The 16,372-nt window shown below is 38.2% G+C and overlaps 1 protein-coding gene across 1 annotated transcript; it reads right to left on the bottom strand.

Annotated features, from left to right (window-relative positions):
* Positions 1-630: 630 nt before the first annotated feature.
* Positions 631-13,181, bottom strand: efhd2 (EF-hand domain family, member D2). Its single transcript, XM_059333492.1, has 4 exons — positions 12,777-13,181; positions 5,257-5,404; positions 5,027-5,161; positions 631-1,661 (listed from the first exon to the last, which is right to left on the bottom strand). Exons 1-4 carry the CDS (start codon positions 13,061-13,063, stop codon positions 1,530-1,532), a joined length of 702 nt encoding a protein of 233 aa, XP_059189475.1. The 5' UTR covers positions 13,064-13,181; the 3' UTR covers positions 631-1,529.
* Positions 13,182-16,372: the final 3,191 nt, after the last annotated feature.

Raw genomic sequence — 16,372 nt, 5'->3', positions numbered from 1 at the left:
TTTTGACATACAATTAAAGAGTGTACAAAGACAACAATTTCATGTTTTACCATATTAGCTTCAGGAATTATTGTAAATAGTCTTTTTTTTTTTAATTGGATGCCAGAACAAAATTTAAAAATTTTAGACAGGGACAACAAAAGACTCAGAATGTTGGGGAACGCTCAAAAAACACCTGTTTGAACATCCCACAGAGAGCTTAACAATATATCATGATTAGTTGGAAAGGGGCATCAGGCATGGATGAGGTGAGGTTAACCACTATGTCACCAATAATCCAACAGTCGAAGACAAATGCTTCTCAAGACACAATTGCAAGACATTTAGAGAGTTCACAATCAACAATCCATAACTTCATTAAAAGATTCAGAGAATCCAGAGAAAGCTCTGCATGTAAGGCTGAAAACCTTGGAAACATTGGATGCCCGTTACCTTCAAACCATTGTCAGTTAACACAGTTTGTTGCTGTATCTACAAATGCTATTTTAGACTCCACCTTGCAAAAAGAAAGCCATAAATCAACAACATCCAAAACGCCGCCCATTTCTCTGGGCCTGAGCTCATCTGAGATGGACTCAACATAAAACAATATATTGTCTTTGTAAAGTTTTAAATTGAATACAAAAAGGATTAGCAAATGATCCCCTTTATTTATGTTGTTGAAAGCATCCCAACATTTTTGGAAGTGTTGTATTTGTTTAACACTGAACATTAACTTGTGTGCAAAGTGTGAATTTAATTCATTTTGGAATGAGTAAATTGAAAAAGAGCTAAAATAAAAAAAATTAAAAGCTGACATTCACAACAGCCGTGCCATGTGCATTCATCACTAGTCTATACAAACACATAGAAATAGGCACAGTCATTTTGGCCATAGCTTACAGATTTTACAAAAAGGTACTGGGTGTTGAGACTGAAAATCACTCACAGCAAGTGGCAATGTTGGTGTAAAGGTGAGGCAGTTGTATCGGCTAAGTGGACTAACAAATCCATGCGTCTGAAGGTGTCACTAAAAACACTGCGGAGCAGTTTATTATACTTTGAGGCAGAAATTCACTATTATCACCCTGATAATCATTTTAGCTGGAGACCTCTTAATCAGAGTTTATATTTCAGAGTGTAATCAGAGGTGGCACAGAGGGCCACAGAGTGACAACTGGGCAAAATGTGGCTCTTTGATGTTGGGACCCAGTGGTAGATGACAGATACTCTAAGAATCATCCACTCATTCAGCTCAGCGCCGCCGAAGAGAAACTGCTCTACTGGAACCTTCATAGCTGAATTTATAGAAAGCTCTCAGTGGATGAATAAATGACTCTTCATCAGTGTTCTGCCTAAGAGGTGCTGGCCTTTACGAATATTCATAATGTATCATGGACTAGTGACCAGCATATGTAGGGCTTTGAGCATGTGCTAAAATTTGACCTACAACTGTCTGACATACAAGGAGCTTTAAACACACACATTGACAAACTGACAGCAGTAGACAAGCATAGGCATCGACAGATCCTGAGAGGAGGGAGAGGCGTTCACTTGAAGGCTGACTGCAGGTCTTTGAAAGCAGCACGTCTCACTTTCTGCTCCTCTGCCTGCTTCTTCTTGACCTCCTGCTCCTGACGGATCTCGGCCTCAAAACGATTGGACACATTGATGGCCTCGACCTGTTCAAAAACACAACAACACAACACACAGCGGTCAGGTGATGAGTGCAGCTCCTCAGCCAAGTGTTGAGGATTAAAAATGAGTTTCTGTGACAACATTGTTTCACAAACTGTAGTAAAAATAATAATATTAATTAATACCTATAATGTCAACGCACAACAAATATGGAGAGATGCCACAATGGCGGCTAAACGCAGCACAGCACCACTAGCAATTAGTGGTTTTGTTCCTCTCCTCAGGGCTTTGGGTCAGGATGTGATCAGCTGGCTAAAATTCTGTCTGGCTTATCCACAACTCCTATTCCCAAACCAAGGCCCTATGGACTGACCTGATGCCACATGTATTAGACTGTGTTTAGGAAAAAACGGTTAACAGAGTTTTCCATTATAGTGGGAGATATATATATATATATATATATATATATATATATATATATATATATATATAGTGGGAAACCTAAAACTGGATTATTATCTTCAATGATAAGTCTGAACTATTAGAGAGAAAAAATCACCACCTACTGCCTCCAACAGGCATCAATTAATTATTAAGCCCAGAAACCTTAGAAACAGCTGTTAAACTCGATATAAAGGTACATCTCAAAAAATTAGGATTTAAAAGTTTTTTTATGATATTCTAATTTTTTTAGATGTACCTGTACATTTAGATTATCTCCCCTCCCCTCGAGGCTGCTTAAAGAAGTTTTGCTTCCTTAGAAACAAATCTCCTTTATCAGATTGATCCCAATTTGTTCATGTGAGCAATATGTCATCCTTTCACCCTAATGATAGTCATGGTGTTCCACAGGGCTCGGTGCATGGACAAATTTCATTGATCCTATATACTATATTCTTTTAAGAAATATCAATAAAAACATTGCATTATTGTTATGATGACATTCTGTCTTATCCATCAAGCCAGATGAAAATGATACATACAACTCTTAAAGACATAAAAAATATAGATGACACAATTTCCTGATGTTGAACTCGAACAAAACGAAATTGATTGTGTTGGGGCGAGAACAGCTTAGAAATACATTATTGAAAAATGTTGTTCCAATGGTACTACCTTGGCCTCCTCTATAGGGAGTTATCTTTGATCAGCATTTGTCCATTAGCTCCTACATAAAACAAACTTTAAGGACTGCCATTTTCACCTACGTAACGTTGCAGAATTCTGACACATCCTGTCCCAAAATCAGAAAAACTAATCATGCTTTTGTTACTTTGAGGTTACATTAGTGCCAATACCTACTGTCAGGCTGCTCCAATAAATCCTATAAGACTTTCCAGTCGGTCTACAATGCTGTACACTAGGAATAGAGATCATATTTCTCCTGTTCTTCCTTCGCTGCACTGGCTCCCTGTAAAATCCTAAATTCAATTTAAAATCCTTCTCCTCACTTATTAAGCACTTAACAGTCAGACACCATCACATCTTAAGGAACTCATAGTACCATATTACCCTAGGCACTGTGCTCTCAGAATGCAGGGTTACTCAAGGTTGCTAGAGTCTCCTAAAGTAGACTGGGAGCCAGAGCTTTCAGTCAACAAGCTATTTTCCCATGGAACCATCTTCCAGTTTTAGTCCGGGTGGCAGACACCTCTCTCTTTATCAAGAGTAAACTTTCCTCTTTGATGAAGCCTATATTTAGGGCTGGCTGAGGCCTGCCTTGCACCAGCCCCTAGTTATGCCACTTTAGCCCTAAAATACAAGGGGACATGATCCACCGGGCCCTTTCCTTTCCTCTCTCTCTCTTTTCATCATTACACATTCATGTCCCATTGATACATCACTTGCTTTGCCTCTTCCCGGATGTCCGTGTTCTTTCTCATTTCGCAGGTTTTCATAGATTATGGGCTGTCAAGCTGTGATCCTGCTTGAAACACACTCCCGCTGGAGTCATTTCTGTGAATCATGGTCGGCCCAGATGATGACAACTGCTTTGCGATTGGTTGGTGGTGGGCTATGGCTTCATCTGCTGCTGTAGCTGCTGCTACTACCATCATGGTCACCATGGATAATAGTAGGGCTAGGACTGCTGCTGCGCCTGCTAGACTCTATCTTATCACTACTGCTGCTATCATGTTAAACATGGATGGTGGCTGGGTCCAGAGTGCTATTTGCGGTCATTGTTAATCTCTATCTCTCAAACCTCCTCCTCTATACCCCCCCTCTCTTTCTATTGTAACTGATTTACTATCTGTTCTGTACAACAGCATCTACTGCATATCTGTCTGCCCTTGGAGGGGAATTCCTCCTCTGTTGCTCTCCCTGAGGTTTCTTTTTTTTCCCCATTTTGCTTGTCGTTTTGTTTTTTTAAGTTTTTCCCTGGTCGCTGTGAGGGTCAAAGGACAGAGGATGTCATATCCTGTACAGTCTGTAAAGCCCTTTGAGGGAAATGAAGCCCTTTCTGGCCTATATAAATACAACTGAATTATCCACCATATCATCAACAGCTTTTGAACACAATAGTGGAGGAGAAAGTCTGAATTAATTAATTGCCAGTGTTTTCAGCGATGTACCTTCTGTAATGATCTCGGTTTGTACTTCAGTGAAAACACTGATATTTGTTTTGAAGAGGACACAGGAGTGATCAGAGAAACGAACATCAGTATCTACAGAAATGGAAATATTTGACCTTTTGTGATGACTTGGTGAAGGCTGACCCTTCTAGTGTGTTGGCTCTGTGACATACTACTCTGCTATCCCAGGGATTGTCAACATGGATGTTGAAATCACCAACCATAAGTATGCAGTCAAAGAGTGCTGCTAAATATCTACAGGCCACCAAAATAACACTCGACAGGAGGAATATAACCTCTTGTCTTTTGTCCCAATTGTACACAGAACAGGGGGTGGGAGGCAGTTTATCTTTATGGGGTGCACCATCTGAAAATTGGAACTTGGCGATTAATTTGAGATGCAACTCAGAAATATAAGTTGCTCTTGCCATGAATCTGAATAAATATGAATTAATCAAGCAATTGGTTCGAATCCTGGTACTGACAGGTCTAGGACTGAAGTGCCCTTGAGCAAGGCACCTAACCCCCCTCCACAGCTCCCCGGGCGCAGTAATGTGCCGCCCACTGCTCCTTGCATGGTGTGATCACTTGTGTGTGTAAAAAAAAAAAAAAGGATGGGTTAAATGCAGAGGTTGAATTTCCCCATTGTGGGATTAATAAAGTAATCTTCTTCTTCTGAAACTAATGTAAATAAAATCAGTTCAGTTCAATCACAAAACAGATGAAGGGTGAAGACGACATCCTGTACAAACAGTATGTGTGTAGTGTAGTGTATCTCTCCTCTTCTATAACACATCTGTTACTGTACGGACTGGAATGAAATATAATAGACTTACTTTGGCTTCAAAGAAGGTCTTGGCTCCTTTGACCCCCTCTGTAGAGACATCAATCTCAGAGAGGCGAGCGAGGACACTCAGGCCACTGTCCTCCAGCAGCTCTCCTGCTGCTGCCTTCCTGAAGATGAGCAGGAACTGAGGAGGACAGGAAACAGAGAGACATGGATGGAGACGGGGGTGAAAATAACATCCTCTGACAGACAGACTCCTGCCTGGTTCGCTTGTTTCACCTCTCTGAAGCTGAGCTTGTTGTCCAGGTCCTCGTCCACCTCCTTGATCATGTTCTTCAGACCCAGGTGTGTCTGTGGAGCATCAAGCTTCTCCATCATCAGCTTCAGCTCCATCAGGTCAATGTAGTTGTCTTTCCCAGCATCAAACCTTGACAGGATCAGAACAAAAGAAGAAGATTGTTACAGCTCGGCTACTGAGCCCAGCTAGGGTTGGGAATAATTAATCTATGATGGATTAATGGTCGGTAAGAAATTGGTCGATCACGTGGAATTTTTTAATCGATACGTGTATTTTTTTTATTTTAATATGATCTGACTGTGTATCAATATCACTGAACTGAAACACGAGCATTCAGTTCTGTGGCCGTACGTAAATCAGCTGAGAATTAAGTTGGATAAAGATACAGTTTGCAAACTGAAAGCTTGAGGATTAATTGGAGCAAAACTAGCTTACTGTATCAAACCTTGCTAGCATGAATTACTGAGTTTAATTTGATCCAAAACTTATTTAAACACAAAACACATTTAAATATGAAGATTACTGTGAAAACTAACCTCATGCCTCTTCAGGGGCTAAAACATAAAACACTGAACTTCTTGACTTTATCTTTACAGTTTAATCTCACTTGAGTTAGTTTTACAGTTGACAGGATCAAGTCTCTTTACGTCCTTTCAAAATAAAAGCATCCGTTATCAAAACAGGCTTTTGCATAATACTGTATACATTTTTTATTTTGCCCATGTATGCATGCAGCGATTAATCTATTAATTGATCGTTAACGTTACAGATAAACAAGTTGGCAGGTTTCTTCCAAACGCCCATCCCTAAGCCCAACCCTTTTCATTTTTAACATAAAAAATGGGCAGGCGGAGGGCACTTACTATATGTGGTTTTAAAGCAGCAAGCAGAACACTTGATTCTCTATGAAAAGAATTACAAAAAGCTGCCCCAAGTTGCTTAACAGAAGCTCTGATCGAACCTTTATAAACAGAGCAATGATCTTTACACTTAATAATAATTATAACTAACAACATAAATGCTCAACTGATTTGGTCTCCGCCTTTGGAGACGGTTGTTCAATGAGCATTGTTAAGTAGTGCATTTAAAATGCCTGGACAGGCCTGGACACGACAGGAAGCTGAAGAATCTGGGCAGAGCTGGGTGGAGAAACAGCCAGAAGACGTCTACATGCAAAAGCTAAACCTCAGTCAATCTGAACAACTTTCCTGCTGACTGCCACGAAAGCTCTTCAGCAAACAAAAAAATGTCAATCCCAAAAAGAAACAGCAGAATAAACAGACGTATCTTTTCCACAAAGACGTTACAAAGTATGGATGTCAGTAAAAATACCTTCATCTTCATTTAGACAAAGCAGGTCATATGTTAGTCTCTGCTTTCCAGTCTTTCTACACTATTTTAAGAATAGATGAAAAACACACATACTGGACAAAATTCAGGGAAAGTGAGCATGTTTGTAAGGGACCAAGAGACCAGGACCCTCTGAGAACGGACACTACAGTTTTTCCCCCACCAGAATTTCAGAGCAGACGAACAGGGTCATGAAAATTCTGTCATTATCTAAGATTACCTGTTATTTTATTGTTTAAATGATAAGAGATATCAAGTAGTATTTCAATTTATTAAAAACAACAATTGTATAGGCCCAGCTCAAGCAGTTATAAGGCCATAGATAGAACATGTCAACACCACAAAAACAAAATTACCAGAGAAGAAGTGGTACAGGATCAAGTAGAGCTTTACTTCATCCTCCACCAATCTCGCCATCACAACTGCTGCTTATGTTAAAGAAACCTCATTGTATGAAACTTGCTATCTGCCATTTCAGCTGTTCGTCACCAATGTTGGGCAAGTTACTTTCAAAATATAACATAGTGCGTACTATTAGTTAACACTCATTTGAACTTCACATACAAACACAATATTACTATGTGTAGAGTAATGCTTTACACTGCTTTTACATTACTTCCAACAAAGCAAGCACAGAAAAACAACTATGCATTTTAAATGTAGGACGGTAATGTTCCACAGCGGCCAATCACAGCACAGAACATCATCAGAACAAGTGATGTCATCAGAACAAATGCATGTAATCTTTACATCGTCCTCGCTCTCTGGCTGTCAGACTGAGTGAGTCATCCAGACACACGATGAGGTCATCCTCCGGTTGTTGCTTATGGTGTTCAAACAACATCAAACAAATCAAAAGTTGTACAAATCCATAATTAAAAGCAAAGGGACGTGTTTGTTTATCATATAGTGGTTAGATTGGTGATATGTTGACATAGAAATGAAACCCAGTGGACTTAGAGCTTCCAAGTGCCAGAGAAAAACACTATATCTGGATTAGTAATGAACTGCAGTAATATATTGAGCTCCTGACACAAGCTGTCATCATCTCAAACCTTGACTACTGTAATACCCTCCTGATTGGCCTGCCAGCCTGCACAGTAAAACTGCTTCAGATGATCCAGAACGCGGTGGTGCTCTTGGTCTCCAACAAGCCACAAAGGTCACATGTCACACCGCTGCTCACTGAGCTCCACTGGCTACCTGCTGCAGCCCAAAGCATCAACCTCCTAGGAGCACAAACAGGGTTGTCACCATACTAAAATGTTCAATTCGATACCGATACCATTTTCAATACCACAAGGATAAAAACAAAGACCCCAAAATTTAACAGAAATATTTTTTATTAACAAGGAAAATGCAACATTTAAAATGAACAGAATCACAGGTTAAATATTTAGAATAAAAAACAGTTGGGCAAAAAGAAACTGCAACTATGTTAACAAGCTTCAGGTCTGAGGTAGTGCAAAAAATAAATAAATATATATAAACAATGATGAATGAATCTGCTTCACTCGGTTGCTGAATATGTGCGCGAAGATCAAACAAGCACGCGCGGCAGTTGAAATCTGCATGCGTGACACAAAATAATTTACGTGTCACAGACGTGTTATATTTGTTATATTTGACTCAAATATGACGCCATACTGCTGGTCTCGGTTCTGCTGTCCGCCCCGGGCCTGAAAACCTCCAAACCAGTCAAACTGTGCTAGCAGTGGTGTAACACACTGACACAGAGCTCCAAGATGCACCACAGCTAACCAACACTAGCTAACAACAGAGAGTTGAAGAACAGAACGGTGGATTCCAACAGTGCTCCGGAGCCTGGAGTGACTGTCTACAAAATGACTCTGTCTCGCATAAGTGACTGATGAGGGGTTTAATATATCATTAAGTATAGTAACTGGTTTGTATTAAAAAACAAAATGTTCACATCATAGACATTACCATTAACTATTCCTGTAACACATTGCCCACAAAATCGCTAAATCACATTGACCAAGCGTGAGTCAGACACATACAGTAGTGTTCAAAATAATAGCAGTCCAATGTGACTAACCAGATTAATCCAGATTTTTTATTGCTACATGGCAAACAAGGTACCAGTAGGTGCAGTAGATTCTCAGAAAACCAACCAGACCCAGCATTGGTGATATGCAGCTCTTAAGGCTGTGACATTGGGCAATTAGTTGAAAGGGGCGTGTTAAAAAAAAAAAAAACACGCTAAAAAAATATACTTAAAACCTGGATTAATCTGGTTAGTCACATTGGACTGCTATTATTTTGAACACTACTGTACAAGCGTTTGACCTCGTCTTGTTTTTCAATTCTTTATGAGAAAACAAGAGCCTCTTTGCAATTTTGTGGAAATGAGATGCACTTTAAGATGACAGACTGTGATTTGAGTCTGGCAACATAAACATGAACGGCTGTGGCTAATTCAAGGCTAAGCTATTAGATAAGAGAGGCTTTATTGTCATTCATCTACAGTGCAGTAAAGAACAGCACTAGAGGAACCAAGCTGTGTAAACATGGCCCAGTTTATTATCCAGAGAGCGGACTTTTGCTACAATACATTTAGTGTAATCTATCTGTAAATAGATCACATATTTCACCCACATCCAGGCACTATCTCTTTCCCACTATCACACAATTATATACATCTTATCTCCCTTATTCTCAAAAACTGAAGTTAAGGTAACAATGTATCTTATCCAGTAACTTTCTGATCGCACAACAGACTATTGCCAGCAGAAACACTGGGTTCCAAGTATCTCCTGCTTAACAATATACACAGGCATGTTAATGATAAATATGTAGGGAAATGTCAGCAGAGTATAGGCGGGCGCTGTGTCTCACTCCTTGTTGCAGCACAGAATGCATGAGAGAGGAAACAATCATGAATAGGGCGCCACAGGAATGAGTTGAAGTCAGCGCCCTGGGCTCCAACCTCTCCACTCTAGAGGCTTCTCAATGTGTTGCTGTGTCTGAAACAAGGTCTGTGGTTAACACAAGCTGAAGAGATGTCTGCCATTTGTTGTATCACATAAAATATGTTAGTAAACACCCCCACTTGTGAAATTTTGAGTTTTTAAGTGTCCTTAAAAAGACAGTTACTAACAAGTGGCTAAATGAGACTACAGTGGTTGTCGGACAAGGAGAGGAACTCTCTCACGAGTCCGCCTCATAGACTCTAGTCATGTTTTTCAGAGCTCTTGCAAAATCTTTTAGATTGCAAATTATGTTTATGAACAAATGAAAAAAAAAATATGATTTTAATGTAGCACATACATATATTTTATGTTATGGTACTGCATGTTCTTTTCTTTTTAATCATATACCGTCTATTGCTGTGTATATGCTGCTGTTACATAACAATTTCCCTTACAAGATTAAGAAATTCTCTATCCATCTATCTATCTATCTATCTATCTATCTATCTATCTATCTATCTATCTATCTATCTATCTATCTATCTACAGTCATGGAAAAAATTGTTAGACCTCCCTTGTTTTTTTTTCTTCCAATTTCTTGCTCATTTAATGCCTGGTACAACTAAAGGTACATTTGTTTGGACACATAGAGTTGATATCTAGACATTTTCCATGGTTTTCTTGATAATAACCAAAATCGTTCGCAATAAAACCATGGAAAATGTCTAGATATCAGCTCTTAAATTAAACTCTTATCAGTTTTTTTTGGTCTTATCATTAGATTTGTCCAAACAAATGTACATTTAGTTGTGCTAGGCATTAAATGAACAAGAAAGCAAGGAGAAAACAAGGGTGGTCTAATAATTTTTCCATGACTACATCTTTCTTTCTTGTGTCTGCTGCATTAACGCTTCAAACATAATAAAGTGTTGTTGATTTGTGAAGATTATCCTGCTGAACAAAAGGCGTCAGCATCAGAAACGTGTGTTTGCCACGGAGCTTGCAGTGATCCAAAAACCAATGCAAAAATCACATAGGCTAATTCTCAATAGACCCCATGGAGATGCTACTTCCTGGTTGGCCTGCAAAAATATGTCATTATGTTTCTACTCTATAGAAAGTGTGTTGTGTCTAGGGGTGAGGTGAGGCATCGACGTAATGCATCATGAAATACGTAAATATGTTGATTTAGGTAATGCAGGTCGATGAGTCGCAAGTTAGCCGATGAATGGAAACAAAAACTGTGCTCGCACGTTTGCTGTGTTTTTTTGTCCTCTCTACTGAGTCAGTGTAAATTCAGAGAGTCTACGTTGCTCCTGCAGCGTGCTCAGCTAATAGTTTTCTATTTTAAAAAGTGTCAGCGTTACATTAATTGCACTATTTATTTATTTTTTTACCATAAATAGATTTTCCAACAGACTGCTAATCTTAAGGTTAAGTGTTTTTGAATATTGCTCTAGAAAGTGACTTGAATTTTACTTTGTTTTTCATTATTTCATATTTAGTTGTTTGATTGGTAAATGTAGATCACATTTCACTTCATGCATTTTACTTGAATGGAACCAGCCCTTGCATTTATTTTATTTTGAAGACACTTTATATTGGACTGTAAAACACAGATTATCAGTTAAGCCCGTTTGGGGGAAAAGCCCTGCACTGTATACTTTATTTGTCATATTTGTTTGTTGTAAAGAGAAGATAATATAATATTGAAAATGTATAATCGGGTAAGTTGTGTTTTATTAATCAGTAGATTAATCGTAAAAATAATCAATCGATTAAAGGATAAAATGATAATGGTTAGGTGCAGCCCCAGTCTGTCTACCGCTCTACACACAAACAGGCAGTCTACTGGTGGGGAGGAGTATTCACATCCTTTACTGCAGTAAAAGTACTAATACACACTGGGAAATTACTCCACTACAGTAAAGGTCCTACATTCAAAACTTACTGAAGTAAAAGTACAAAAGTATCAGAATCAAAATGTACTAAAAGTATCAAAAGTAAAAGTATGCATTATGCAGAATGGACTGTTTGTGGATTGTTACATATATTAACATATTATTACATTATTTGTATTGATGCTTTTATGTAAGAAGTGTTTTAAATTTTGTACAGACAGGGCTCATTAAATTACTTAATATGCTTTTATACGAATTTAAAAAAAAAAGTCTAATCACTTTAAATGTATCATATATTTTATTTTAAATCTCAACTTGTGAAGTAACTACAGCTGTCAGCTAAAGTAGTAGAAGTAAAAAGTTATATAAAATGGAAATACTCAAGTACTTACTTTCCACCACTGGTGATAGCCACATGACACAATAATAATGTTCTTTTTTTTTTTACATGTTTCTATTGATACATAAAGCTTTCACACAGAGGGATCATTGAGCTAAAAGAACAGCTACAGGCAAGACTTGACCTAACACGTTTAACTATGTAACTATAGCAGCCAGAGGGGACAAAATACCAAATGAACCTACAGCTTTTAGTGTTCAAACTGCAACACAGACGGTCACAGAGATGTGAGTTTACAGTTTTGTGGTCACATATGCAAAAAAAGTGTGAGTAACCGCTCTGCCAGTGAGAGTTGAGTGTTGAAACAGCCCATTAAACAGACCACTGGTTTGACTGAGCGGAAGGTCAAGTGTGTGTGGCTGTATTTAAATGATGTTACATTACAAACCAGTTTAGAGAGTTACTGTTCATCTGACAAAATGGACTGGTCCATTCATTGCATTTTTATCCATATTAACTAGGCAGCATGCAGTCTTGAAGAGTTCAGCCTGTTGTCTGACTTCCTTATCACTGACCCACCCTGCATGACTCAGGCTGCACAGAAAGGACACAAATCCAACACAAATCACAGCTCATAATGATTATTTTCCTGACTTTTTGTTTGTTTTTTTGTTCACTTACTAATCTTTTATCCCATAAAATATTTCATCAGTTCAGTTCAGTTCAGTCATTATTTTGTTTGGCCAACAACAACACATTTCTTCCTCACTAATCCTTAAAGTCTTGTGTGTTTTTTTCTTTGTTTTGGGTTCATTTCCATCAGTTAAAAAAAAAACAAGCTGAAATGGTTGACTTATGAGGAAGCGACCAACATGAGCAACCTGCCAGCTGAACTTCCTTATATGAGCAAACTTAAAGTCACTTCCCTGTAATGAAGTCAAAAGGAGAACCACTAGTCTCAGACTGGGCCCACTCACGTTTTGAACATCTTCTCCATGTCCTTGATCTGGTTCCGGGAGAACTCCTTGAACTCGGTGTAAGGGTTGAAGACCTTCATGCTGGGCTGGACCCGCTCCCCCTGCCCCTCGTTCAGCTCTTCTCTCCGCATTAGCTTAGCGCCCAGCTCCGAGTCAGCGTTGGCCGTGCTCGGCTTCTCCTCCGAGCCGTCCTGCGCTCCGTGGAGGTCCACAGCCACCGGCTCCTCGGCTCCCTCCTCGATCTGGAGCCGCCGGCTCAGCTTGGACGACAGCTCGTCTGAGGCCATAGTGAAGTGAGCTCTAGAGGCTGGAGACAGAGTTAATATCTAGCTCTAGAAGTACAGTAGCGCCAGACGAGTCGTCTCAAACATGCTGTATATTGGCTCAGGAGCTACGTAGCGTTAGTGGGGCTGTCACGCTGCACCACGCCTTTTAAAGATGCAGGCGGAAGGTAAAGTCTCTCAGCTTCACAAGCTGCTTCATCCGAGAAATGGACCAGAGCAGGAGGTGGAGGTCGCAAAATCTGCGCTCTTAGTTTTACAACATCTTGTCTTTTATTTATTTATTTATTTATTTATTTATTTATTTATTTATTTATTTATTTATTTATTATTTTTCTACTATTTATTCGTCTCTCTCACTGGCGGTTCTAGACCAGTTTTACTGTTGGGGCCAAGGAGGGGCCAGTGTTTAATCAGAGGGCCACATTAGCACATTAAAAAATGACAAAGATGATATTTAATATTTAATACATTCAAAATCTTTATTTTAGCTTATTTAAACATCTCATTTAAGTATATTTGGAAGATACAAATACATTGATTTAAATAATGAGACTCACCAACAATAACAGTTTTTTTGTATGACAATGACATTTCTCATTTATTTTGAAAGTGCAGTACACTCAGAATGATCTTTATATGTGTGTGTGTGTGTGTGTGTGTGTGTGTGTGTATGAGGAAACACTGGAGGCAGGTTAGAAATTAATTTGATAAAATAAATAAAATATAAAGTAAAGTAAGATAATAAATATAATAATAAAGTGTATATATATATATATATATATATATATATATATATATATATATATGTATATATATATATATATATATATATATATATATATATATATATATATATATATATATATATACAGTAGTGTTCAAAAAGATAATAGCAGTCCAATGTGACTAACCAGATTAATCCAGGTTTTTAGTATATTTTTTTATTGCTACATGACAAGAGGGTACCAGTAGGTGCAGTAGAATCTCAGAAAATCAACAAGACCCAGTATTTGTGATATGCAGCTCTTAAGGCTGTGCAATTGGGCAATGAGTTGAAAGGCAATAAAAAATATACTAAAACCTGGATTCATCTGGTCTGTCACATTGGACTGAAAACAACAAAGATGATAATTAAGTATCCAAAACCTTTATTTTAAAATCTCATTTTAGTATATTTGGAAGATACAATTACACTGATGACAATTATTTTTGTACAACAATGACATTTCTCATTTTTGTGCACAATTACTTTTTTTATTTTGAAAGTGCAGTACAGTGAGAATGATCTTTTTTATACACACGCTATTATTGCACAATTAAGCTATTACACAATGTACACATTCTGGGTTCCTTTTGTGTACAATGAGATATTGTTTGAACAAAAAATAGGTCAAAATTGTTCCGTTGTTCCTTGTTATAAATTGATCATTTTATTATTAATTTCACACAGGGGCCAAGGGCCTCTTCACAGAGGATGGCCCCTGTGCAGAACCACCACTGTGTCTTTTATTTCAATGTCTTCCATTGGTGCATTTACTACCCTCTCATGACCTTCAAATAATAATTAAATCACCAAATATCAATATTTTTTTTCAGATATTTTTTCATAAATCTCTTAAACAACTTCACACTTGTTCACAACTACCAAACATTAAATCATTTTCAGAATTTTAACCCTTTATATGCCAGTTTATATATTTGATTATTATTATTCCATAATAACTTCCATAAAACCCCCACAAAAAATGAATTATTTTCCATATAATGAATAGTAGGGAGCTGGGGTTGTGGTGGTGATTAGAGTCTTGGACATGTCAAAGGTTAGCAGTGAAATTGATTTGATTCATGGCAATGTAAGATAATGATGACCTCCCATGTGCAGTTTTGCGTTGGGGTACACTACACTCAGTCCTTGTAACACATCTTGTTGTTCTTGTTGACTTTCAGAGCAGAGTGTAACATATTTTTGTTGGACAGTTTCCAGCCTTCAGTCAGTACACACCCTGTTAGATCTGATCAGTTTATTAAACATGTATCAGTTTGTATGCAGTCTCCAATTGTTATTAATTATGAGAGAAAAGACTATTAGAAGGATAACTATTATCATCTGTTAGTTTTGACCATAACACATCCTTCAGCATTCCTGCAGCTTTGAGAACCTTTAAAAGTGCTATATAAGTCAAATCTATTATTTATTCATATTTTATCATTTTTGTATAATGATACAAAGGCCCCCAACACCTCTCCTAAACAGGAGGGGAACACAAACCTCACAGTTATTTAGCAGCCTTTTGTTTTCTGTCTCTTTGTGGTCATATTGTGTTTTTTTTGGTCCCTTTGTGTCTCGTTGTGGTTGAATTGTGTCTCTTTGTGGTCATATTGTGTTTCTTTTGGTCCCTTTGTGTCTCTTTGTTGTTGTATTGTGTCTCTTTGGGGTCATATTGTGTTTATTTTGGTCCCTTTGTGTCTCTTTGTGGTTGAATTGTGTCTCTTTGTTGTTGTATTGTGTGTCTTTTGGTCCCTTTCTGTCTCTTTGTGGTCGTATTTTGTCTCTTTTTTGTCGCTGTGAGTCTCTTAGTGGTTGTATTGTGTCTCTTTGTGGTCGTATTGTGTCTCTTTTGGTCCCTTTGTGTCTCTTTGTGGTCATATTGTGTCTCTTTAGGTCCCTTTGTGGTCGTATTGTCTCTTTGTTGCTGTATTGTGTCTCTTTAGGTCCCTTTGTGTCTCTTTGTGATCATAATGTGTCTCTTTTTTGTCGCTGTGTGTCTCTTAGTGGTTGAATTGTGTCTCTTTGTTGTTGTATTGTGTCTCTTTGTGGTCATACTGTCTCTCTTTTGGTCCCTTTGTGTGTGTTTGTTGTTGTATTGTGTCTCTTTGTGGTCATATTGTGTCTCTTTTGGTCCCTATTTGTCTCTCTGTTGTCTCTTGGCGATCATCTTCGTCTCTTTGTGGTCGTTTTGTGTCTCTTTGTTGTTGTATTGTGTCTTTGGGTCCCTTTATGTCTTTTTGTGGTCACTCTGACTGCGAGGTCATGTGAGCAAATGTTAGCCAGATACAATCTTTTCTCTCACAATCCTGATCTAACTTTTTACTTTCAGACATTTCTAATCAAAAGAATGTAATGTAATTTCAAAGAGAAAATGTAAACGCGCTTGTCTGCAGTGTGGGTTGTGGTTCCTGCTGATGTCCAGCAGATGGCGCCATTATACCTGAAATGACCTGTGTGTTTGACTTGGAGCTCAGTAACAGGCTGATAAAAAAGTTGCCTATCTTAAAATGTTGGCTAACCAACACTGAGGTCATCCTCCCCAA

This window comes from Centropristis striata, chromosome 5 (assembly GCF_030273125.1).
Source record: "Centropristis striata isolate RG_2023a ecotype Rhode Island chromosome 5, C.striata_1.0, whole genome shotgun sequence".
Classification (NCBI taxonomy): Eukaryota; Metazoa; Chordata; class Actinopteri; order Perciformes; family Serranidae; genus Centropristis; species Centropristis striata.
This window is presented reverse-complemented; position numbering and strand designations above follow the sequence as displayed.